The sequence below is a fragment of the Phaeodactylum tricornutum genome, chromosome 11 (genome assembly GCF_000150955.2).
Source record: "Phaeodactylum tricornutum CCAP 1055/1 chromosome 11, complete sequence".
NCBI classification, from domain to species: Eukaryota; Bacillariophyta; class Bacillariophyceae; order Surirellales; family Neidiaceae; genus Phaeodactylum; species Phaeodactylum tricornutum.
In genome coordinates this window covers 551,989-576,687 of record NC_011679.1, presented here as the reverse complement: position 1 = coordinate 576,687, position 24,699 = coordinate 551,989, and the positions used below count along the sequence as shown (strand labels likewise).

At 49.9% G+C, this 24,699-nt stretch overlaps 8 protein-coding genes across 8 annotated transcripts; 1 reads left to right on the top strand and 7 right to left on the bottom strand.

Moving 5' to 3' along the window:
- Positions 1-868: 868 nt before the first annotated feature.
- Positions 869-4,700, bottom strand: PTD5a (delta 5 fatty acid desaturase). The gene is made up of 2 exons (XM_002185696.1): positions 4,167-4,700; positions 869-4,056 (listed from the first exon to the last, which is right to left on the bottom strand). The coding sequence occupies exons 1-2, from the start codon at positions 4,463-4,465 to the stop codon at positions 2,946-2,948; spliced, it is 1,410 nt and encodes a 469-aa protein (XP_002185732.1). The 5' UTR covers positions 4,466-4,700; the 3' UTR covers positions 869-2,945.
- Positions 4,701-5,790: 1,090 nt separating this feature from the next.
- On the bottom strand, positions 5,791-8,224 carry PHATR_46827 (predicted protein; the record flags this gene model as incomplete). Its single annotated transcript, XM_002185695.1, has 1 exon — positions 5,791-8,224. The coding sequence occupies exon 1, from the start codon at positions 8,158-8,160 to the stop codon at positions 5,791-5,793; it is 2,370 nt and encodes a 789-aa protein (XP_002185731.1). The 5' UTR covers positions 8,161-8,224.
- A 256-nt stretch (positions 8,225-8,480) lies between these two features.
- Positions 8,481-10,462, bottom strand: PHATR_21122 (predicted protein). The gene is made up of 2 exons (XM_002185694.1): positions 10,290-10,462; positions 8,481-9,932 (listed from the first exon to the last, which is right to left on the bottom strand). Exons 1-2 carry the CDS (start codon positions 10,353-10,355, stop codon positions 8,655-8,657), a joined length of 1,344 nt encoding a protein of 447 aa, XP_002185730.1. The 5' UTR covers positions 10,356-10,462; the 3' UTR covers positions 8,481-8,654.
- A 704-nt stretch (positions 10,463-11,166) lies between these two features.
- Positions 11,167-12,005, bottom strand: PHATR_46825 (predicted protein). The gene has a single exon (XM_002185693.1). It carries the CDS (start codon positions 11,928-11,930, stop codon positions 11,361-11,363), a length of 570 nt encoding a protein of 189 aa, XP_002185729.1. The 5' UTR covers positions 11,931-12,005; the 3' UTR covers positions 11,167-11,360.
- A 959-nt stretch (positions 12,006-12,964) lies between these two features.
- Positions 12,965-14,491, top strand: PHATR_1155 (predicted protein; the record flags this gene model as incomplete). Its single annotated transcript, XM_002185873.1, has 1 exon — positions 12,965-14,491. A coding segment is annotated over one exon (1,527 nt), but the record flags the coding sequence as incomplete, so codon positions are not given.
- Positions 14,492-14,640: 149 nt separating this feature from the next.
- On the bottom strand, positions 14,641-18,477 carry PHATR_46823 (predicted protein; the record flags this gene model as incomplete). The annotated part of the gene is made up of 2 exons (XM_002185692.1): positions 14,641-18,386; positions 18,426-18,477. The coding sequence occupies 2 exons, from the start codon at positions 18,475-18,477 to the stop codon at positions 14,641-14,643; spliced, it is 3,798 nt and encodes a 1,265-aa protein (XP_002185728.1).
- Positions 18,478-19,792: 1,315 nt separating this feature from the next.
- Positions 19,793-21,616, bottom strand: PHATR_46822 (predicted protein; the record flags this gene model as incomplete). Its single annotated transcript, XM_002185691.1, has 2 exons — positions 19,793-20,687; positions 20,783-21,616. 2 exons carry the CDS (start codon positions 21,614-21,616, stop codon positions 20,154-20,156), a joined length of 1,368 nt encoding a protein of 455 aa, XP_002185727.1. The 3' UTR covers positions 19,793-20,153.
- A 988-nt stretch (positions 21,617-22,604) lies between these two features.
- PHATR_46821 (predicted protein) lies at positions 22,605-24,404 on the bottom strand (the record flags this gene model as incomplete). Its single annotated transcript, XM_002185690.1, has 2 exons — positions 22,605-23,132; positions 23,301-24,404. The coding sequence occupies 2 exons, from the start codon at positions 24,402-24,404 to the stop codon at positions 22,605-22,607; spliced, it is 1,632 nt and encodes a 543-aa protein (XP_002185726.1).
- Between the last annotated feature and the right edge of the window lie 295 nt (positions 24,405-24,699).

The window sequence follows — 24,699 nt, the reverse complement described above, 5'->3', positions numbered from 1 at the left end:
ATACGAACTAGCCGATGAGGACCTCGAAATAATCAAAACAGATCTCTTGGACGAGAGTGATGCAGTAGAATTTGAAAAATCAGCAGATCATGCTGACGCAAGCCTTGCCGCAACCCAAAACCCAACGTTGTGGAGCATGGCTGCTCTGCTGACATTTTGCAAATCAGAATCGTTTCTTTTTGCTGCTCGGGTTGCCGTTAGTTTGACTTTGTCCAGTCTCATGGTCTTGTGCTTTTCAGCTTCTGATCCATATCCTGAAGGGATCTGGGTATATACAACGGCAGCCGTCACATCCTGGCTGCCAAGCCGGGACACAGCGACAGCGTTCCGGAAATTGACGGAACGCAGTATCGGAACCATTATTGGTGCTTGTCTCGGACTTATGGTGGGCTTCTTGTCGCTTGCTGTTGAAGGCGAAGATCACCAACGGATACTGTTAGGAGTCTCGATTGCTTCAGAAGCATTTGTGTTTCCATTCCTTGCAGACAAATACGGGTATCGAAAAAGCTATGCTGCGATGTTGACTCAGATTACATTTGGAATTGTAGCTCTTTCGTTTTATCAAGAGGATGCAGACCATCCCTGGAAGAAAGGCTGTTACCGAGTTTTAAATATTTTCCTGGGTTGCGGAATTGGAGGATTGGCTGCAATTGGGATTGGTCCTGTTTCGACGAAAACGTTGTTACTACAGAAGGCAGATGCTCAAATGAAACTTGCCGGAAGGTCAGCTCAGCACATGCTCTTATCAGCCTGTCAATCCTTTGTTCATAAAAGCCAGCCACCGATGTTTCTCGACATACTCAGGAAGAATGAACCAGTTCAGGATGAAACATACAAGGCCTACGTGAGTGGCATGAATTTGTGGAAAGACTGCAAAACATTGTTCCCTATGTTGGGCTACGATCCCTTTTATCGATGGACAGCAGAAGAAGCGAGAGGCCAATTTAAAGAAGATCTGAAGAATCGAGTGGCGCGCAGCTTTCTGATTCAGAACACCGTTGTTATGATGGACACAATTGTGAGAGGCGCCGTTGCGTATCGTGATCCAACGTGCAGATTGGAAAGCTTGCTTTGTGGTATTGGGGGAAAAATTTCTCTGATACTCGATGCGTCCAAGGAGAAAGAAGAGCGCAATCGGGCAGCAAAGGACTTGATGGAAGTAGATATGGTTCGGATCAGGGAGTATTTGTCGGAACTCCGAAATATGGCTTCAACGAAGCGTTACGATGCACAAGCTCTTCACCATGCTTGGTCATCGTTCGACGGCTCGAGACCTATACAATCCTTGGAAAGCCGGGAACAAATCGTTCTGTTTTTCGAAATGCTCGAGCACCTTGTCCTGCGGAGTGTTCGCCAGCACTATTACTGCGTGGAAAAAGAAATCGAATGAGATGCGAAGACTAGCGCGGGCCGTCTTGTTTGGATATAGAGAAGAGTAACAAATTGTTGCATAGCAGATGACGATTACTTTTGGAGACAAAAGTGATCTCAAACGTGTCAAATTTTCCAAAATAACCCCTTTTCTAGAGCTCAAAGGCATCTTTCTTCCACCTCCCACCGCTTGCGGCTCCTCCTTCCGGATAGTCGCCAGATTGGTGAGAAAAGGCAAGCGGATCAAACCTTTGATTCGTCACGGTCGCGTACACGTTCCATCCACTGTGTGAAATACTGGCGTCGAGCCGTCTTCGTGCCCGGGCGTGGCCATCCGTGCTGTTGTTCCATGACAATTTCGATTCCTGGTCTTTAGGCAAATCGCTTCCGTCCGGACGGAACACATACTTAAGTTGCCATACTTGGTCAAAGTCCGTGTCGGGATATGATTCGGGGCACCCGTTGTCGGGTCCACAGCCTAGCAAGGTCGCCAACTCGGGCATTCGCGAATGTTTCCAACTAACAACCACGATCTTTCCGCACACGGTACCACTCCGCAAAAGTTCAATAATGTTGTTTGCCAGGTGCGGATGCGTTGCAATTTCGATCATGGTACCCGACTTTTCGGATAGTGGGTGCAGAGTTTCCCATTGACGAAAATTAATGTACGTTTCTCGATCAGGAGTTAGGGCAAACAAGTGCGAGGGGAAGGGATAACGACGCCCCGGTCCGAACATTTCGGCTAGATGGTACGAGCGTTCGAGCCCAATGTAACTACAGTGCTGCGTCGATCCGTCACTTTCAGTCGCCATGGGGCCGTGCTTCTCGCAGTGCCTCATTAACAAAACGGTAGTTTCACAACCCGACGCCGTGTGCTTGGCCTGATGAGAGCTTTTACGGTTGAGGCGTTTCAAAGCCTGTCCGGCCCGGTAAGACGCCTGGGTAGAGGCTCGGTGTTCGGCTTGCAAGTGTGCTTTCCATACCGCCAAGACAGCGGTGAGAGCAAAAAAGACCGAAAATAGGGTCAAAACGAGACACAGGCGAATTCGTTGTCGTTCTTCGGGACGATGCTCCGAACTACTACCGATGGAAATGGCGGAAGGAGGGAACAGTCGAACATCTTCCCGATCACCGTTGCCATTCTGGTACGACTCGGTCGCGTCAACGTTCGGTTTCCCAGAAGCACCCATGCTTGTCTGCCAACAACAAATAGAGTCTGGGCAAACTTTCAACAACAACAAACGACGAGATTTCAAAAGGTACGATTGATTGTGGAAGAGGGTGCTTACGCTTCCGGTCCGTTGGCGACGCAATCGATCTATGCGACGAAAGATGAAAACTCGGCAATCGTGACTCGAGAAAATCGGCCTTCCGGACCCGGACTTGTCGAATCTCTGTTGCCTCCGGTGGACCAAAGAACTAGGTCAAATAGAGGCATCCGACACGGAAACGCAGACTATCTCGTACGCAGAAAAATAGTCTTTAAAATTATTGTTTGGACGTCGATATTTCCAGTAGGATATGTCTGTTCTCTAGAGATCACCATACGCCACCTTTGGTGGTGTCGTGTACTTTTACGCCCGTCCGGTCAAGGGATTTTCTCTGGCCATCTGGCGCCAGTTGGCACCGGTCCCGGCCGCGTGCATGTAGCGGACGGTGGAGAGAAAGTTTTGGTGGATCCACGGGTAGTAGGCGTAGTGCACGCCGTGTTTGGCGCAAATTTCGCGGACCTTGGGGGCAATGTAGGGATACCAGGCGCTGCTCATGCGTGGGAACAAGTGGTGTTCAACCTGAAAGTTGAGACCTCCCGTGAAGCAACCGGAAAGGAATCCACCGTAAGTGCAGGAAGTTTCGACCTGTGTCTTGAACCAGTCGACTGGTTCTCCCGTCTTTTTCAGTGGGGCGGTCGGATCGCGATCGGCGGATTCGAAATTGTGCGACAACGAAAACAGGACCGCCAGCGCGAGCGATTCCGCCACACCCATGAGCATAATGTTTCCAAAGACACGCCAGGACCATTCGAGGCCGGAGTTGGTGTAAAACGGAGCAATCACGTTCACCGCAATGTACACGGCCCGCCAGAAAACCGCATACTTGCGTCGCGAGTGAATGAAAGCGTTGTCGAGACGGATACCGACGGAAAGTGCGCCGCGTTGCTGGAGGTCAAGAATTTGTGGATTGAAGACAGCGGACAACCAGTATCCAGCCAAGACGGGCATGTAAAAGACTGCTTGAAAGCGATGTAGCCAGGTACGAGCGGGATGATCCAAGGGATAGTCGTTGAATAGGAGCATTGGTTCGGCACCAAAGCTATCGGGATCCATCTCGGCGTGATTGGTGTAAGCGTGGTGGGTCCAGTGTTGTTCCTGCCAGAGCCACTTGGATCCACCAATAAAATCCGCACCGAGGCCTAGCATGTCGTTGACCCAGGGACGCTTGGAGGTGGCCCCGTGGTTGGCATCGTGTTGGACATTCATGCCAATCATCGCTTGGGAGACTCCGTAGGCCACAGCCAGCAGCCAAGAGGTTCCCGTGGTGACCCAATGGTACTGCAGGTAGAAGAAAATGGCAATGTAGCAAAACGCACGGAAGAACCATCCCAAAGTACCGAAATCCTTGCCTCGTCGCACAATCTTGAAGACTTCTCGTTTGATTTCGCGTTCAAATCCGGTATCGAACTTGTACCTAACGAACGGTAGCGTAGCGTAGAAGATCGAAAGGGTGAGTGACAAAGAGTGCTACGGAAGGAATGCCAACGCTGTACCGCAAACGTGTCGTGTCGTATCGATACGTACTCGCAGACGAAATCCGTCACCTTGCCGACGCGCTTCATCTTTTCCAAATGCTTCTCGGTATGGTACGGGTGAATCATCTTGTACTGTACAGTGACATCGTTGCCACCAAACATTTTGATCGTTTCACCCCCGGGATGATCGAATGATTGGAGGTCATAGATGATTCCGTCGATGCAGACTTCTTCGCCGTTGAGCGAAGACAGACTGCAAAGGCGTTCCTGCGTCGATATGGTAGCAGCATTATGCTTCGCTACCGCAGTCGTCTGGCGTTGTCGAAGCTTATCCGCATCCGGAGCCATTCTGTAATAGATGCGGTTGGTCTCTGTCTGTCTGTTTGGATTCTAGCAATTATTGACTCGACGAAACCCAATTCCTGTTGATGGGATTGTTGGGATTGTTGGGTTTGTTGGGTTCGTTGGCTTTGTTGGGATTGTTGGGTTTGTGTATTGTGTATATTACTATTGTTTGTCCCAACCGTGGGTCGAGTGACCCGATCCGCACCGACAAATGTCGTGTTCGATACGTTCCCGGTGGCAATGTTGGATAGAAGGGCATATCCCCCACGTGATGACGACGTGGTTGGACGGAACGGAAGCGACCCGTGACGAAATAAACCTCCGACACGGACATCGGCAAACGCGATCGAACACTTCAATACCAGTAAGTACCGGTACGTAGGTTTTCTACCTTCCTACACGGGTAGAATATCATATATCGTACTATACTGTACACACACCTTTAATTTACTCTTAGATTGTGTACGAATAGGCACACGGTCGTCGCAACGACCGAGGCACGCAAACGGCATTCGATTCTGGAACCCAACCCCGGCGCATCACACTGCGCTCGGTGAGGAAAACCAAGGAATACAAAAAATATATTGTCGATACGAGGCATTCCTTATTCCTACACTCCGTCAAGGTACATGCTACTCAATGCGCGTTCCTCCGGCAAACCCAGTCGACAAAATGGAGTCGACAAAAAGAGGAATTGGAAAGCAAAAGTCCAATCGGTCGCGATACGAATGCATGTTCTCTTTGCTTGACGGCGCTGTTCCCCAGGCTCCACTCATATCGTCATACCAATACCTCGTTTGGGAGTTGCAATACAGTTAGTAACAGGGCACATAACGGCGTATCGACCGACAACGTTCCCAACAATGTCGGCCACCAAAGGCAACAGTGTTTGCGTGAATTGCCAAACGGAAAATCAAAAAGAGGTACCGTCGGAGTCCATTTCCTCCCACGGTGGACCCTGTGACGTTATTTACCAATCCGTGGCGGACTGCATGAAGAGTAATCGTGGTCAAATCGCCTCGTGCGTGTCGGAATGGGACGAATTTAAGCAATGCCACGCAGCGAATGCTAGACAATAGTAGAGTCTCTCGGAGAGCTAACTAGCTCGCGATGGTTCGATAGGTTGTGGTACCGTTCCTCCTCGTATCGCCCAGGAAATCACGTCCAGGAAACATCCCGGAAATTCTTCATCTTGTTTCTAGATGAAGAAGCCCGCTAGGACTTCCAGACTAACCAGAATCCTATAGAAGACCCTGCTGCTTTCGACACGCCCGCCCCCAATTGCCTAATTGTACCCACTAGGAATAAAAACTTACAGTTTATAATCCTTACACTTGAGCAAACTTAAAATCCTCTCGCAAAGGTTCTGGCGGAGGATCAGTTGTTGCTGTTGCTTCAGTTGCCCTGCTCGCATCGGCTCGAACTGTCTCGTTGCTGTCGTCTACTACGCTGGTGAACTGTTGAGTTGCATCCGCGACGAGATCGCTTCCAATAGTGGCTTTCGAAACGGACCCTTGCTTTCTCCCCGCATTTAAGTTTGAACCTTTCTTGGCTTGGTCCGCGGACCTCCTCGCTGCGGTCGTGCCCTTTTTTTGCTTGGACTCTTTGCGTTTTTCATCCGCCGCGGTCTTGAGTCTCTTGGCTTCTTGCCTCACCTCGACGCGAAGCGTTTTCTTCATCCAATTCCTTGACGCTCGCCCCGTCCCCAACAGATCCTGAAGCGCTCTGTGAATCAATCTCGCATCCGTCTCCGCATAGTACCCCAGCATATCGATCAGCAACTCTTGATGCCGATCCAAAACCAGCGGTTCCCGGCCGTAGTGGGACCAAATTCTCAACTTGTCCTCAATGGCAAACATTAAATGATCCAAGAAATTCTCCTCGCCCGCTGTGTGCGGAAAGTCGACCAGCAGAAAATCTTCGCAAGGTCCGACTTCCTCGCCGGCTTTTTTGCAAGAATCCTCGTCGTCGTTGTCCAGAATAAGATGATCGGGAGGGGGTGGCGCCGTATAGTCCAATGAGTTAGAGAATTCGGGAATCACCGAATTGCTGGTGCTAAATACAGCTTCGTCCAAAAAGTCTAAGTATCCCTCCAGCGACGGACCATTTCCCAGGAACCTAACCCCATCCTCATTCCACGGAACGTATCGCTTGGCTCGTTTACGAGATCGATACAGTGGTCTCCGAAACTTCCAGGCCCGCCAAGCAGGAACGAATTGCACCGAACAAGCTACCAGCGCCAAAAGGTGATCCACGGTAAAAAGACGGTCAGGCTGTGCAAACACCAAAGGTTGAGGTAGGCCACTCTTTTCCGCCGCGTCCTTGAGTCCCATGAGAGCCAGCGCAATATCCAATACTTGTTGGCCGAAGCCAAGGTCAGCCACGATCTGAGCTAACGCACGGGGTGCGCTATCCGGTGGTATGCGTCGATCATTGGAAGCCGCCAAATGTTCCATCCAGGGGCCACCAAAGGCATCGGGCGACTTCAATCCGCACGCGATCAGCAAATAACGAGATTTCTCTACCAATGACGCTTGGGTTGGCGGTTTCGGCATTTGAAAAAACGACGCGATCGGCGCAAGTTCTTTCTTCAACTTGTCCTCGAAGAAATTGAAAGCGTTGAAAAGTGGCAAGGATCCATTGTAGACCCACTTTAGTATCTGAATGGAAGACACACCGTATCGAGAGACGGCAGTCCAAACCAGTGCCAGGACCAGTTTCATGGAAGGGGCGGAATACAACGCAGCATCCTTTCGGTCGAAATCTTTTTGCAGGTGCTCTTTTTCGGCATACAGCATTGGAGTCATGGTAGACTTGCGTGTATCATGCCGAAACGTAACTTTCTTGCCGTCATTTCCACTCGCAATGAATGTTGGCTTCGAAGCAACGAGGTCAGGAGACGAGGAACTCAAGACAGGATCGAGGATGGATGAATCGGTGCTCTTCCCTGTCCTTGGCCGTTTCTTCGTGCTCGATCGGATATGCTCACTCCAAGCTTCTTCCTTACCTTCCTCGTCGGAAGAGTCAAATATGGGATCACGCTTTTCCTCATTTTCCGTCCGTGAACAATCCTCAGCTTCTTTTATCCGTTGGGCGGCCTTATACGAAAGATGGCGGTATATCGCTGGCACATGAGCTTTGTGCGCATAGAAAAATTGGTCGCGAAGAGAAATTCGAACTTCCGGATACCGTTTGCCATAGTATTCCGCACCGTCGGCCCAGGATCGAAGATAGGCCAACCACAAACCTTTCACATTTTGGTCCAGAGTTGCCCGGTGTTCATCCTCTAAATACAACAGGTCGCCGATTCTTTCGATACATATTTTAAAGACACGACGCATACCTTTCAAGCAGGTGTCCAAATCTGGAAGCTTGACTGCGCTATTGAGTGGTTCCATGGGAAACTTCTCCCGTCCGCGCTTGCCCCCGGTCCTTTGTCTCCGTTGTAGAAGCCGACCCGATTTGGTTTTGGCTGCCAGCGCCATGACGTCTTCTACTTCCATCTCTGCATCCTGAGTAATAGCTTGCGACTGAGTATAGCAGACCGTACACACTTCGCGGCCGGTAGCCGAATCGTGATAGCTTTCCGTAGCACCACAGGTCTGACACTCAAATTCTGATTCCTGCCCCAATCGGGAAGCCTGCGACTGACTCTGCTTTTGACTGTATGGGTCGTCATCGTCGAACCAAAACGACATTGTTGAGTATTGAACGCTGATTCACACGAATGCCCAACTCCACATTTGCGGCGATCACGTCAACTGGTTCACCGACTGCAGTTTCGATGAGTATGCCCAGGATTGTGTTCCTCCGTGGTCGTATGCTCGGCGTTTTTTCGAAATGGTCCCAGAGAAGCTTATCGGACAACGTACGAACTTACCATACAACATACGTAGTAGTAAATGTTGGACCTACCGGCTAATGCCTGTTCGGCTATCGAGCAACCTTTGAAAACGCACAGGCATTTTTTCCACCGTAATATGCGGAAAAACAAAAAGAATATGTAAAACACATTCATGTTAATAAACCGCCGCTAAAATAGAGTAGGTCCGTTATTTTGATATTGCTGCACACGGAAACACACCATCATTTTCCATTCCGGTTTCCCACACGCATGCGTCATGAAAGACGAGACTTTTTTTCACAAGGAGCCACTGCTACTTTACGTAAGCGAAGCTCTTTGAGCACGCGCTTATTCGCCGTAGGCACCCTCATCCTCGAAATCCCCGGAAATATCCTCTTCGTCAGCAGTGGCGTCCTGGTATTGCTGGTACTCGGACACGAGATCGTTCAAGTTGGATTCAGCCTCCGTGAACTCCATTTCGTCCATACCTTCGCCAGTGTACCAGTGCAAGTAAGCCTTACGACGGAACATTACTGTGAACTGATCGGCAACTCGCTTCCAGGCTTCCTGAATCGCAGTGGAATTTCCGATGAAGACACTAGACATGGCCAGTCCTTTGGGAGGAATATCACAAATCGAAGCCTTCAAGTTGTTCGGGATCCACTCGACAAAGTAGGAAGAATTCTTGCTGACCATCTGAAGCATTTGATCGTCGACTTCCTTGCTGGACATGGTACCACGGAACATCATGGCACAGGTGAGGTAACGTCCGTGACGGGGGTCGGCTGCACACATCATGTTCTTGGCATCAAAGGCTTGTTGAGTGAGCTCAGGGACGGTCAAAACTCGGAAGCTTTGCGATCCCGCGGCTGTCAAAGGCGCGAATCCGACAAGGAAGAAATGGAGACGTGGAAAGGGGACCATGTTGACGGCAAGTTTGCGAAGGTCACAGTTGAGCTGTCCGGGGAAACGGAGCGAGCAGGTGGTACCGGTAATAGCGTTGGCAATCAATTGGTTCAGGTCTCCGTAGCTGGGGTTCGACAGCTTCAACGTACGGAAGCAGATGTCGTAGAGTGCTTCATTGTCCAAAGCGAAACACTGGTCGGCGTTCTCCACAAGCTGATGGATGGAAAGAGTCGCGTTATACGGCTCGACCACCGTGTCGGAAACCTTCGGCGAGGGAACGACACTGTACGTGCTCAAAATCCGATCGGGATATTCCTCCTTGATCTTGGAGACGAGTAGAGTTCCCATTCCAGAACCGGTACCTCCTCCCATCGAGTGAGTAAGCTGGAAACCTTGCAGCACGTCACAGGATTCACTCTCCTTGCGGATGACCTCCATGACGGAATCGACAAGTTCTGCGCCCTCAGTGTAATGTCCCTTTGCCCAGTTGTTTCCAGCTCCACTCTGTCCAAAGACGAAGTTGTCCGGGCGGAAAAGGTCACCAAAAGGTCCGCCACGAATCGAATCCATGGTTCCTGGTTCCAAATCCGTCAAGACTGCGCGCGGCACGTAACGCCCTTCCATACCTTCGTGGAAGTAGACATCGATGCGCTGGAGTTGAAGAGGATTGTCTCCGTGATAGGTACCATCTCCTGCGATACCGTGCTCGGCAGACATGACCTAAAACACAAAGAGAGTAGACAATCAAGGTAAGAAACGACGGGGTAAAGAGCACTTCAACAGGTGTTTCGCGACATTTCTCCGGCCAAATTTCCAACTTCGCGTCGTCTGTGTATCAGTGCCATCGATTTGGTATGAAAATGAAGCTGGTGCGGTATTCTCGCCGTGGAAACACACCGCAAGCGCTCAACTGGTGGAACCATTTCCATGGTCCGGAACTCAATTTTTCAATTTCGCTTTTCACATACGACATATATACATAGGAAATGACTGTCTGGTCCATAAATCAAATAGCGCCAGCCAACCCGTAACGGAACGGAGGAGCCTTCCAATGCACTTCACACCAAAGGGTCTTACCTCCCAAAACTTGGCACCGATTTGGTTACCGCATTGTCCGGCTTGGATGTGGACGACTTCCCTCATATTTTCTGTTGGTATTCAAAGACGTATGGAATCAAACGAGCGAACGGTTTCGTTGAAAAGGCTGTCAATGGAATGCAGATCTTGAACAACAAGGGGCGACGAGGTTGTTTGGTTGTTTGCCGACGTTGGCTGGGTGGATGCTGCGGACCGGAAAATCATATCTGCTTCCTCGTAGGTTTTCTACGTAGTCTACGTGTACACCGTATCTCGATCGATGAGTATCGTTGCGGTCATTTTCGAGTACCCGGATATGAATGAACCCGTGTCAACCCCAAACCCTTCTACATTTCAACGCACAATCCACATTTTGCTACTACACAAAGTACGAGGTCGAGGGTAGGTATAAAGTGTGCAACACAAATCACAGTCACAGTCAATCCCATGCTTTCTAGTATCCACGTTTGGTTCGAAATCTGTAGATGACAATAGCTAGCTGGCTGCCTGGCTAGTTCTGGTGTGATCTCATCCGAACAAATACGTCTGATGCTTCCTATCGCACGAGTACAGGCAGCGCTTCCCTCTTGGTGGTCCGAAACGAAAAAGAAGCTTTTCCTAGGTAGCTCCGGACAGTCATCCGAACCCATTCTCCGCCGTTTGATTTCGATATCCGATCCGAGTCGTGTCTAGCATACAGTTTGCCAGCGCAGTGAAAGGAGCAAGCATCTGATCCCATCCCAGAACTGCAGTGGCTTTCTCTCGTGTCGTAAATAGTACAGGCGCGGTATGACTAACGTATACCTTACGATTGGTCCACGACTCCAGCATGAAACGTTCTTACTTGCGTAAAGGTAGTGGCGAATTACAAAAAGCTAACTGTAAAACAACGAATTTTTCAAGACTAACTACATTGATGCAAGTTGTTTAGAGTAGCCGCAGTAGTGTTCCAACAGGCCGTTGAAGATTCCTGTGCTAACCAACTACTCAGTAGCCTTGGAAAGTAATTCTGCGTCGCGCGGCACTCGGCACAACGTTTCTCTAAACAGTAGGTACTCTACCCTGCCCTACCTAACGAGCCATTTCCAAATTGCGCAAACGAGCCTCGAGCTCGGCTTCCTTCATACGAGCCTGCTGGAGCTCCGCTTTGCTTTGTTGAATTTCCGTTTCCTGGCGATAATCCCTCATGGTATTGCCCACGTCGTTGATGGCGGACAGTCCCAATCCGAGTCCGAGACCCGGCATGGGGTTATACATGGGTGCCATGTAGACGGGGGAAGCGACGTATCCGGGGGACTGAATGACGGTGGTCCGTTCAATCGTACGTGTGGGTTGCTGCTGCTGCGACTTGTACGAGTTGGATGTTCCCCGCGAGGAACGTCCACCCGAACGACCACCGCTACGTCCGGCCACGACGGTGGAGGATCCGAACATTTCGGATTCGTCAAAGGCGGCAAAGGCGGCGTCGGCCGAAAGCACGTTGCCGAGCAAAAAGGCAGCGGCCACCATCGAAGTCAAAGCCTTCTTGCCGTCGCCCTGGGCCTGCAAGGAGGTCGCCGGACGAGCCACCGACTGGTTGGGGGCAAAGGCTGAAGCCGAAGCGATCGCCAGAACGGCAAGGACAGCAGAAAAGCGAGCCATGGTGACAAACACGAACGATGGAGAACGGCAACGAGAAAAAGATGTAAGCGTGAGATTTTGCCGGAGCAGTGGGATCCGTGGCTGCAACCGCGCGATGGGGGATAACTCGGGCGAAAACAAAATTCTTCGTGAGGGTTATATGGTATAGTCCACTTCAACCAGCCGGCAAACGCGGTAGCGAAGTGATGTCAGCGTGACGTGGCGAGGAATGGACCTGCTGTCCGTACGCTGACGCATAAATTCTCATCTCTAATATACGACTATATATTTAATTGTCCTAGATATTCCATAAGTTGTAACAGATTTCTTCTCGTTTACGGCCCTCGGATATGCGGACACCATCACTTTTTTTCCCCAGCCAGAAGCCATTTTTCCCTAAGAAAAAGGGGCTTTGACATCTCCTTTTGATTTTACCGGGGAACGCATCCCACACACCTCAAACGTCGATCGAAGTCGGCGAGCGAGATTACTGATATTGATCGCGAGGTGTTTATCCACCGCCGCCATCAACGGAAACCAAAAAAGGCCAACCGATTCCCCGTTCGGAATCACCCGTCGTGGACAACTCACACCGACAACAACGACAGTTGTAACCCCATCGCACATATACAACACACGCATACGTGCACGTATAGGATCCCTCTGAGAGAAGAAGAATGCTAGCAACATCTAGCCAACGAGTGCTGGCGACTGGTGTACCGTGTCTGCGGAAGAAAGCGCGGCTCACCGTCCCGTATAGAACCCGTCGTTCGGTGACACGCTGGACACCCGTGTCGGCGGCGAACCATTTCCATGCTTCATGCCATCCACCAACGTTCGATACGTTACGATTGTCCCGGATTCCTCTCGTCGACAAACGCCACTTGTTGTCGATGGCATCGAATCGCGTACGCACCTTATCCAGCATCCCATTGGACGAGTCGACCAGCCAACACACCGACAGCCGCAACGCGGAACAATCTCCGCCGCAGCAGCAGCCAACCCAGGACAATAGCAACAACAACAACAATAACAACAGCAATCCCATGCCCGATTTTAACGACGCCGAGGCTGCGTACGAATCGAAAACCAATCCCGAACTCATCCGGGCCATGCTGTCCTTCGGATTGTGTCAAATTCCTATACTCGTGCGCTATTCCGAACGCTTGCTCAAACTGGGACGCAAGATTGTCGGTGATACCATCACGGACGGTATTCTAAAACAAACACTCTTTGGACATTTTTGTGCCGGCGAGGACGAGAAACAGATTCTCCCCGCCATTCATAAACTCGAAAAAGCCGGGATTGGTAGTATTCTGGATTTTGCCGCGGAAGACGACGGAGAGGGCGACGACGGAGACGATGGAGACCGATCCAAGAAGGAAAAAATCGCGGACGAGATCATTCAAGATAAAAGTCCCAAAGTGCGCGTCTACGACTACGAATCCGAGGCCAAGTGCGATCGTCACGTGGAGACCTTCCACAAATGCATTCGGGACGTGGCCGATCTCGGTAAAGACGGATACGCCGCGATCAAAGTTACGGCCCTCACCAATCCCAAGTTGTTGGAACGCATGAGCCGCGCCATTGTCGAAGCACAAAATCTCTTTGCTAAATTTGACGAAAATGGTGACGGCATTGTTACCAAAGATGAATTCAAACACGGCTTTAATCTGTTTTTCAAAGGCGAAGACGCCATGCTCAACGACGCCTTGGATCATCTCCAACTCGCCGATGGCAGCGTCGACTACATTACCTGGTCGATGCTCTTGACCCCGTCCGACCTGCCACGCTTGACGGCTGGTTGTCGCGAGGTCGGTCCGCTGAGCTTGGCGGCACCGACGGACGAAGAAATTGAACTCATGGAGCGCATGTTCGAACGTGGACACGAATTGGCGCGACAAGCCGCCGAGGTTGGGACCCGACTCTTAATTGACGCGGAACAAGCCCGGTTCCAACCCGCCATTGACAATTTTGTACTCAACCTGCAACGCACGTACAATGCCACTGGTGTCAGCGAATTTCCCGTCATCTACAACACCTACCAGTGCTATCTGAAGGATGTACCGGATCGTCTCCGGACGGATGTGGAACGCTCCGAACGTTTCGACTACCATTTTGGTGCCAAACTAGTACGGGGTGCGTACATGGAGAGTGAGCGAGCCTTGGCAAAGTCCCTCGGATTCCCGTCGCCCATACAGGATACCATTCAAGATACGCACGACTGTTACAACAACTCGGTAGACTTTCTGCTCAAACATGCCATTCAATCGGACAAGACTTGCGAACTTATGTTGGCCACTCACAATCAGGAGTCGATCGAAAAGGCCATACACTCAATGAATGAACACGGGGTCAACCGCAAGGATCCGACCATTTGCTTCGGACAGCTCTTTGGTATGTCGGACAATTTGACTTTCAACTTGGGCCGTCACGGGTACCGTGCCTACAAGTATGTGCCGTATGGAGAAGTCAAAATGGTCATGCCGTATTTGATTCGACGCGCCAACGAAAACTCGTCCATCGCGAGTGGTGCCGCGCAGGAACTCCGAATGATTCAAAATGAGCTCAAGAGACGCGTAAGGGGTCGACGAACTGTTGCGGGCTAAACAAGTGAATTGCGAAGAGAATAAAAAACAAGAGTTTTGGACTACATGTTGTGGAGAAAGTCGACCGTCGGCAGTTGTATAGTTCAGTATAGACTTTTTAATTTTTGAAAAACGTGTGTTTATTATCTAGTGCACAAATCTTCCAGCTCTCGTAAAACGGCTAGATGCTCAGCAACTTCTTTTGTCTTGTCGCTTAGAAACAAGTTGTCCAATTCGGACCCCCAAGGAGTAGTCAAAATTATCTCCAGTACCTTTGGATTCGACGAAGACCCGAACCCTTGATTTTCCAGCAGCACAAGATAGAACTGCTCGGCTGTGTGACTGCGAACCCTTGGAAACGGATGGCTGGTTAGTTTGCATAAAAGAGCTACACCTCTATGCTCAACCGCATCGGGTACGCCGGGTAGTAACGCAACGATAACCTTGGTCAATTGGAGTAATCGAGGTACATCGCGACACGAGCGCTCCTCGCGAACAAGACAATCCATGCAACGCGTGGCAAAGTGGCTCGTTTGCGGATCCAGTAGCAAAGTGTCAAAAACTCTGTATGCCAACATTTTTTCTAGCGTCTTCAAAAGTGGTAGAACGAAGCGCCCTTTTCCAACGTGCTCTTCAAACAAATCCATCAAACAAGTTGCTAGCTTCTCTAGCTCGCGTGTGCCTTGACATTGTTTGGCAAATTCAATGAGAACAAAGGAAGCCTCCTTATTTACACTTTCGGTCAGTCCACCTGCGCTTACGATCAGTCCAGAGAGAACGCTCGTGTAGTACAAAGCGCCACACCTTTGATCTTCTCCTTTTTCGATATTCAACGAAAGGAGTTTTACAACCCGTGGAAAGGTAAAAGAGGCATCACTCCAGTTGTGGTCGTTCTCATCTTCAATTCCAAGGGCTTCCACGATCTCCGCTCGACAAGGCACAAAAACAGCGATAGAGGACAAAAGCATTACGCGTGTCAAGCAATCTCCTGCCTTCTGTCGGACAGAGTCAATCTTTTCCGACAGCTGCTTCACGATTGAGCTTACAACACGGTAAGGAACGGATTGGTCGAACAAGGTGGGGTTTGGAATAGCAGCCACCTTTGTGAGAAGTTCAACCATCGCATCCATGGACGCAACTCTACTCCACGAGCCCACGTCGCCACGGCGGTCGATGCTGTAGTCCTCCAGACCCAGGAAAAAACAGTCAAAAACAGTATCTAAAAGGTTTCGCCCGAGCGAAACTTGCGGGTTCTCACTCTGTCTTGATACATCAACAATCCCGACCTCGGAAGCTATGGAAGACAGAGATTGCAAGGAGTTTCTTCGTGATTCAGCATCGCTTTCTCCTCCCACCAGGGAATCGTACCTTGCTGCCTTCCGCAGACAATCGATAATCCCAGCAAGAACGGATCTATTTGGGGCTAAAAGTTTAGCCGGTAGGTAGCCTATTGCCTTTACATATCCACGCGTTGCTGCTGGATTCGTCTCATTCGAAATTATGTTGACGAATTTGTCAACTATGCGCCTTTGAAGTCTCTGAGACGGACCGTTCACACCAACCGGGAAGTATGAGACTAACAGCACCTGCAATGCGCAACATGCATTATCTTGTATTGATTCAGAGGGATGTGGAATACTGGCGTCGATCGAATCAAGCAAACGGACTTGCTCTTGCACGGAAAGGGGAAGCTTGGCGATGGCAATGCATTCAATAAGACGGCATACAGCAGAACGCATGATTTCTCCCCCGCGACCTCTGTAGAGGCGTTTCTTCTCGATTTCATCGACAAGCAACGTGATGTCGACTAAAATTGCCTCTGGCAACCCTTCGTGGGCTTTTGTTTTTGAAAGCCCAAGTAGGCTTTCGGCAACACCTAACGTAGCTCCATGACGAATGCGCAAGTTTTTAACATCCAGGGACTTTTCTAGAAGAAAAGGTAAAACATCTAACATCACGTAGTCTCGATCAATGGCAGACATGATTCCGAGTGTCTCTGCACTGAGCTTTCTGATTGTGATATCCCAATGAAAAAGTTTGACCATTTGGAGGTGACGTATTAGTGGTCTTGTGTAGCCATCCATTTTAGCGATTTGGAACGCAAGCGATGTGTACGCATGTCTTCTATTCCCCAGCGAAAAGTAGTCAGCCACTGTTAAAATCGCGATACCATTCGGAAAATTTGCTGCTCCTTGGCGACCGACAGCTTCCTGAAAGGCGGCCGAGGCAGCTCGCCTGCAATTGACTTCCCGGTCGAATAAGCTTGTCAAAACAATCGCCTTGCTTAGACTGCTTAGATATGGTTTCATCACTTCCGGGCTGTAGGCTCTTGCAAACGCCCAGTATGTATAGCATCCTGCGTCGCGTACGTGTGCACCAACGCTACTGTGGTTACTCTGTAAATCGAATTGGATGGCGCGTATAACTTGCGGAATTACCTCTCCCAGTCTCGCCGGAAGCAAGAGTCCTCGCCGAGCCAATTCAGCTAGAGCCAGGCACCCTCCATGCCATAATCGATCGTTTTCTTCGTCGTCGAAAAACTCCAGGACGGCGTCGAGGACATCTTCCCCGCAAAGTTCTGGGAGGCGTTCAGTAACTCGACCTACTCCTTTTGCAGCCGACCATCGAACTATTGTCGATAAGTGCCCGAGTCCCTCCAAAATCCGTCCAAGTGCGTCTTCAACCTCATCTGGAACGAGAAAAATAGAATCTTTCTCGATTTCGTCGTGGGCCAAAGAAGAAGTCAGTAAAGTAGAATCGTGTGCGGACGCTATAGGGCGAACATTGTTTAACAATGAGCGCTTTCCTCGTTGGTATCTCCATGTTGCTACCCGAGGCGGTAAATGGGCACAGCTCATTCGGCTCCACCACTTGATAAGCAGCTTTTGTAGGGAAAAATCATCTCTAATTGTTTGAGACAAGTCTAGCAAAGGATCCCACAGTGCTTGGAAATGGAAAAGTAACCTTTTTCGTGAAACGGATGATAATTTCAAGGCTGCGCAACATGTTTGCAACACGCCGAGTGTTCGAAATAGATTCACATTCGATCTTTGTCGGCTGTACGCTTCGATGACGTCAGTGCTCCATCGGACAAAGTCCGGGATTTCCACGGCTTCCAGATCAGGTCTTGACATCCAAGAAGCGAGGCACGTCGCTGCTGCGTCCCGAATTGGGCCAGCTTCTTGGAGAGAGGTCTTTCCCGAATTCATGAGAGCTTGAACTAAGCTTTTGTCAGCCAAAATATCACAATCAAACGGTACCAAGCTAAGAACTCCCATCCAATTCCAAAGCATGTAGATTGATTCCCAAATCGGTGGCCCTTTCGATGGAGCAACCTCATCTGATTTTACTGCCTGCCAGCGAAGGACCTGTTGCAAAGCTTTCCAAATGGGTTCCACATCGTCCACCGCATGAGGTAAAAATCGCTGAATGATTTTCCGTCCGCGGACTTTGGCTAAAGCGTACAATGCCGATAGCGCATAGCGCATCGTTCTATAATTATCTTGCTGATCCGTACGAAGGTCGTTTTGTGCCGTCTCTGCCAACCGCTTCGTCAAAGCTTCGAGAACGGAATCCAGCAAGCTAGGGCATTCCAGGTATTTGTCAAAAATTGACCGCAACCTTTTTAGCGGAACATCGTAATCCACACCTTCTTGACCAATATATTTAACCAGGGCAAATGCTTCGGTTTCTTCAGCAAATAGAACTGTTTCGGATTCTGCAGTGTCGTCCCGTACTTTCTTCTCGATGGAGGACATCCCCGTCGTCTTGCTGACTAAGCACGAACCAAACCACAGATCGTGTTGGTTGAGGAACGACGTTACGACTTTGCTTGAAGCAAATTTGGCCGGTATGCCATGGTCGTTCCTCTTTGTTTGATGCCAAACCACTCACACTCACAGTCAGTTCCCAGCGAAAATCCGTTTACTTCCCGTTTCATTCCCGGAATGGAAGAAAAATGATTCACAGTCACGAAGCATATTTCGGCGTTAGGACAGACTATTGTGGGGTAGTAATTACTGTTAACTGCTACAAAGCACACTCGAACACTTCGGAGTTTTGCCTCTAGTAGAGCAACCTCTCATTAGCAAATATTAGAAGATGGAATACAGGTTTCAAGTCTCAGCGACCGAGACTGGACGCAAATGATGAGGAGCTGCAGAACAGCAAAAATTGAATAACGATGCATTGGAATTGCTGCATTTATTCTTTAACTGTCAACACACTAATAGCTAATTTTCTGCAGCCTGCTTGTGAACGAAACCCGAATAGGAAATTGTCTCTCGAAAAACAACCACTTCACCGAAATGTTTCCATTGCTCGCTCTCCCCCGATTGTCAAATGCGTATCCTAGGTCGCCTTGCGTCGATCTGACTATGTATGGGGCAACTCCCCCCCTTTAAAAGGCTGTGCTCCTTGTAGGGTGCTTTGCACTTTTATGATTGAAGAGTTCTGGCAAGAGACAAACCTTGGCAAACAACATTGTCTACCATGGCTGAAGAAACGAGCAAATAATGTAACCGTAGAATGCAGGCAAGTATAGGGATCTTTGACAACCGCAATTGGCAATACACCAATATCCTTGGTCAAATACACCACATTGGTTTGTTGTAGAAGCAATTGTTTACGCCATATAGCATTGGGTTGAAAACCAGTGCTTAAAAGCGTATAATCGATATTGTGGTATCATGCAAATAGTACTTTTGATTGCCAAGATGCTTCTTCAATGTGAGAACCATAGCGTTGCTCCCCAAATTGAAGGTTCCAGCAACTTTCATACCGCAATGTCGGTTTCGGAGGATCTTTTGATCTTCAAGATTCTGTTGATAGCGTTTGCACAAATCAAGGCCAGGAATGATTGGAGTACCGCTGTAAAGATCCGTCACGTCCTTCCAAAGCGGAAGTGATTCGCTCAGACTACCAAGTTTTGTGACGCTGCGATCAGGGTCAAGCAAAATTGGGGTTGGATGCTCTTTGCCCTGACAAGAAGGATTGATTTGGCGATCGTTTGTAGCGTCAAAGCCCGCCCGGTGAAGTGCGCTCCTAGAGACGACAGCTTGGAGACTTTGCCAAAGCCCCTCATCCCCCTCAACAAGGTCATCTTGTTTTGTCCATGCGGTAGTACAATTACAAGGTTGCTACTCGACGAACCCCTGATTGCTGCTGTTTTCTCGAAGAGGGTGATTCTTTGAATGAATTGGTCCGTGCCCTCGTACCGCAGTTGCCTCCTTCAGGCAGACTAGCAAGAGTACTCTTGTGGCCCTGCGTCGCTTGTGAAATTGAGCGCAAACTGTTCGAAACCCAAACTAACAGTAAGTTATGGAAAGAGTTATCTTGGAATATTTGTCTAGACTCTTTATAAATATCCTTTGTTCAATCGCTGGAATTGGCAATCAATGTCAAGAGCAAGTGCCCTTGTACCGCAGTTGCCTCCTTCAAGGTCACGTAAGGCACACCAGCAAGAGTCCACTCTTGTGGCCACCTGTATGTCCAAGCAGAGACCAAAATGGTTCGTTGCGTGCCAGTGTATGAAAAGAATACATTGATGGTAGGGCATGACGCCCGGCAAAAATGCCAAGCGCCGTTGACCATCTCAATGTATAGGGTATTCTTTTCATGTCCAAGTCACACATTTGTTCAGGCTCTTTGTACCAGATTACCTCCAGACTTGCTCCATGGGCGGAGCTAAATACGACTCCGGAGCGTAACGATAGTGAAACGTTTCCATGAGAGTATTGTTGAACACTTTCCGGGCGTATTGTAGATCGTCTGCCGTGAGGCCGTCGTAGCGGCCTTTTTCGGTGCCGTATTTGCGAAGCGCGGTAGCCAAATCGGAGGAGTGGCCGTGTTTCTTGGCGGCTGCGGTATGGTACTGGAAGCCACGCTTGTCGTCCGGGATCCCGACACATTCGCGCAGCGCCTCTACCACTTTTTCGGTATGGAAAATGGTATCCTCGTATCGGACCATGATGCGCGGAAAGTCCGCTTCCAGGTATAGACGGTTGAATTCGGACCAGTAGTCGGCCAGAGAGTCAAACTCGTTGCTCAGTTTAAGCTCCGTGACCGTGAGTTTGTGCGTCTTCTGCGGAGTGTGTCGACCTTCGGTGGGCGTGACAACGAGACCAGGACAATGCTCCGCGTATCTTGGTGGCATGACGTAATGGAACGAAACACCGTATTCAGCCTTGCACTAGCGATTCCCCCGGAAAACAAAAAACAAAGTGAGGTATTTTTTCGGGGACACAATACGGATGGGACTCCCGTGCGCCAAAGTCCGTTACGTACAATACTCTTCATCCAGCGATACGGATCCCTGATCATGACTACGGGAAGAATACTGTTGCGCTCTATCGCGATGAGCGAATTGGGGTACTTGTCGCTCAAAAGCGAATGCTTGCCCCATATTACATTGGGTTGCCACCCATTGCGTTCCTTGAATTCGGGAATCGTCAAATCGGGCATGTATTGTTCTGTTTCCAGATTCTTCAAGAGCGTTTGTGCGATCGCGTTGGTACCCGTATTGTACATACCGGCAATCCGTATTCCTCCCAGATGTTGGTCTTGGACGGAAATGTTGCGGGCGTCGCGTGCCGCACGATACTCCGCACAACGTTCCAGTCCCAGCAACACGGGTTCCTCTCCGTACAAATACGTCACCTCGTCACGGGAGGGGATACTTTCCTCCTGTGCCGCCGATGGGGCGGTGTCGTTGTTCGGGTGGTCAGACTCGTGAGATGATTCCGTCGTCAGAATAAATTGGATCCGGCCGCTAAGGGGTGGGTCCGCCTGCAACCAAACGTCCTGGGGAACGTGGAATAACGTGCGCAATTCGGCCAGGACTAGCAGGACTACCGCCATTACACTCGCGTGTTGTGGGGCGAACGATCGCATCGTCGAAGGGGAATTAATCCGCGATGGGGTAATGGTCGTGTCGTAACGAATGCGTTCCTTCTCGTTGGGCTTGAAAGGTACCACACTACCAAAATGAACACCAACCAATGAGCCGAGTAGGGAGGTCCAATAGCCACGCTTTTCCGTGATTTGTGTACGCCGGATCGTCGCGCTCCTTTTAGGATTCGTTGCCCCGGGATCGGGATCCGAACACCACCCCAGAGTCATTCAGACTTGTTAAATAGTTTTGTCACTAGGGAAACCGTTGATAAAACCGAATCTTGGGAGTGAAGTCGTCGTGACTGAGTATCCTAGTAATATCGTTGCCCTTTTGACTCCTGGGAGTGCTCGAACCCGTGATTAATGATGACTAATAACTGGTGACCTATGCCATGGCAAACACGAGACCGGACTACTTCTTTCCTCGAGAAAGAAGGGCAATGATACCGAACGTCACAGTCAACCACACACGTCGGGAGTTTGCCGAAACACGGACCAGGTTAGGCGGTCCTAGGGCTGTAACACGTAGAAGCAGTACATTTCGATACGAACAGGCGATGCCAAAAGGCTGTATACTCATCCAAAACATTTTTGTGTTACGACTGGTCGTGACTGCAACAGTTTTACGACCTTACGATGATTAACCGTAAAAAAGAGTTACCATTCCAAAAAAATGTAGACCCTGGTTGACTTTCACACAATATAGCCTCTAAACCAACATCCACCTACTCTCATTCCTTTGGAATTTCCACATGTACTATCTATTGCCTTAAACCTCATTTCTGTTTCTCTTGGATGCTTGTCTCAATGACTTCCCTTACAGTTAGTCTCATTGAGTAGTAGTCATTTGATTGCGTCATTGTACCATTCTGATTGAAAGTTGCACAAGCATCAGGATGGCTCTTCTCAATAGTGGATGGTCACGCCATTGCATACAATACACAATAAAAGTAGATGGCACTCGAATTTCTGTCATCGTTTTTTTAAGCGCTCTTGCAGCAATGAGACGAATACGCATCTGGATGGTACAATGCCGCCTTTTGGTTTCATCAAAATCTAGATGGGTTCGAGCATAAGCACGGTCGGCTGGAGTCATGCCGTCAAACCGTCCTTGGCTACTAGAACTAGGTCTACACACCGCATAAAACCGTGCAAGCTGATGTACAACCGAGCAGTCAAGAGTCCAATCGGATTAGTTGTAAGTAAATTGCCTGCCCTAAGACTCTTTGGCCAATGAAACTTGCGGCGCAGTATACCTGCCTTGGTACTGGTAACCAAACGTATTCATGAGTGCCGGATCTAGATGGGTCCGGGCGTAAGCGAGGTCGGCTGGAGTCATGCCGTCGAACCGTCCTTGGCTTGTCCCGTACTTGGCCAAGGCTGTCACAAAATTGGAGCTGAGACCGTGGGATTTGGCTTGTTCTACGTAGTAACGGTAAGGTTTTGCCCGTTCCACGCCCGCGCAACGGGCAATCGCGTCCATGACGGCTTCCGCGTGAAAAATGGTGTCCTCAAAGCGTACAATCAGCCGCGGGAACTCCACGTCCCGGTACATGCGGTTCCATTCCGACCAGTAGTCGGCGAGGGAATCGAATTCGTCCGTCACCGTACTGTGGGCATTCTGAGTGACCGAAACTTTGTAGGTAGTTAAATTGCCGGAGGCGAGTTGTTCGTCCTCGGTAGGGACAAGGTTGGGGCAATGATTGGGTTGTTGGTCAAAAACAGCCCGGTACGGAGTTTTGCACTGTATGGAAGGGTTGGCAGAGCCATTCGTGTCAGTCGGTAGGCCTATTCTGTTGAACCATGTACAAAAAGTAGAACACTTCCGCGGTCACAATCACACACACATGTATATATATATACACAAACACAAACGATAGAATTCTCTTTCATCAAACAAATGCTTACGCACCATACTCTTCATCCACCGGTAGGGATCTCGGACGAGTACTACGGGTAACTGTAACCTCGCATTAGTTGGCTTGTACTTGATCATGGAATGTTTGCCCCAACCCACGAAGAGGAGCACGCCCAGCTTTTCCGCATAGTCCGGATCGTCCAAGGACAAATTGGGTTGAAAGTACCGTCCGTGTTCAAGATTCAACAAATTGTTCTGTGCCAGAGCGTTGGTACCCACGTTGAAGAGTCCGTCCACGCGAATGTTGTGCAGAGGAGGTGCGTCTTCGAACTGATTGCGCACGGCTTCCCGGTAGGCCTGACACCGCTCCTGCCCCAGTATGATGGGGGCGTCGCCGTACAGATCCACCACTTCTTGCCAGAGAGGTAGGGTGGGACACTGTGCCTCGGCTTCCTCCGGAGTTTTCCCCGCGGCGATCAGAATCTGTACCAAATGCTCCTTGCCGAGGCACGACGGATTGTCGCTGACGCTGTTGTCCGCGAAAGCCGATTGAACTCGGGTTGTTGGGGGTGCATTATCGGCGGTAGGAATCGAAGCCGTGTCATTGGCTGCAGTCGTAGCCGTAGTCGAATGCTTGGCTAGCAGTGGTGTCGGTAGTTCGGATCCGTTCGCACCGGTCGTTGCCGTCCGGCGGAGAGACGACGAGGGGAGTTTGGAAAGTCCCGACGCGGGGGACAACCCGTGTGCGAAATTGTACGGGTGCCGTACGCGTACACTTTCGTAAAAACCGTCGAGTGCCGCCACAACGAGGAGTAAAAGTACGGCAGCGCTCATCGGTTGACTCACGACAAAGGTGTGCATCGTTTGATATCTGAGATAAGCGGACGTGACGGGCAGGAATCGACGGTTCCCCGCTGCTGACGACGACGACGACGACGCCGCGTCTCGTTGTAGGGACGTACGAGTCGAGCTACGATCCGCACGAGGAGACCGGCGATTGATTGCCATGCCGGCGGCGTTGGTAGGGAACGAAATGGTCTCAATCCCTTGCACCATGTTAGTCAGCAATGCGAGCGGATGGGCGTGTGCGGTTTGGGGAGAGGTCGAACGGGAATTGGAGACGCACCGATTTGCCTTGGGTGACGGTCGCATATGCATATGTAAGAAAACGTCTCGTGACTGTGAGAAGTCCTTCCTTATCAACCTCGATCTCGCATGGCTGACAACTTAGCAAAATTAATGTACTAATTGGTTCTCAGATGAAAAGAGAAACTTAAGTCGGGATCAAGCAATATGGGAATATAATGTAAGCCCGTCTTATTTTGCCGCCAGAGCGATTCCCGAGTCCCGGTCCACATATATGCCCGTGGCAATATAGGATGGTTTTCCCACGGACACTGAGACAACGTAGGAAGCCTTCCCGTGGTTTTAATGGAAACCCCACATCACAATC

Excerpts from the sequence above, each read along its gene's own strand:
- PHATR_46825 (XM_002185693.1), bottom strand. The coding sequence starts at position 11,930 with ATGGCTCGCTTTTCTGCTGTCCTTGCCGTTCTGGCGATCGCTTCGGCT.
- PHATR_21122 (XM_002185694.1), bottom strand. The coding sequence starts at position 10,355 with ATGAGGGAAGTCGTCCACATCCAAGCCGGACAATGCGGTAACCAAATC. Across the intron at positions 9,933-10,289 it reads TCGGTGCCAAGTTTTGGGAG|GTCATGTCTGCCGAGCACGG; the intron begins GTAAGACCCTTT and ends TTTGTGTTTTAG.
- PTD5a (XM_002185696.1), bottom strand. The coding sequence starts at position 4,465 with ATGGCTCCGGATGCGGATAAGCTTCGACAACGCCAGACGACTGCGGTA. Across the intron at positions 4,057-4,166 it reads GTGACGGATTTCGTCTGCGA|GTACAAGTTCGATACCGGAT; the intron begins GTACGTATCGAT and ends ACCGTTCGTTAG.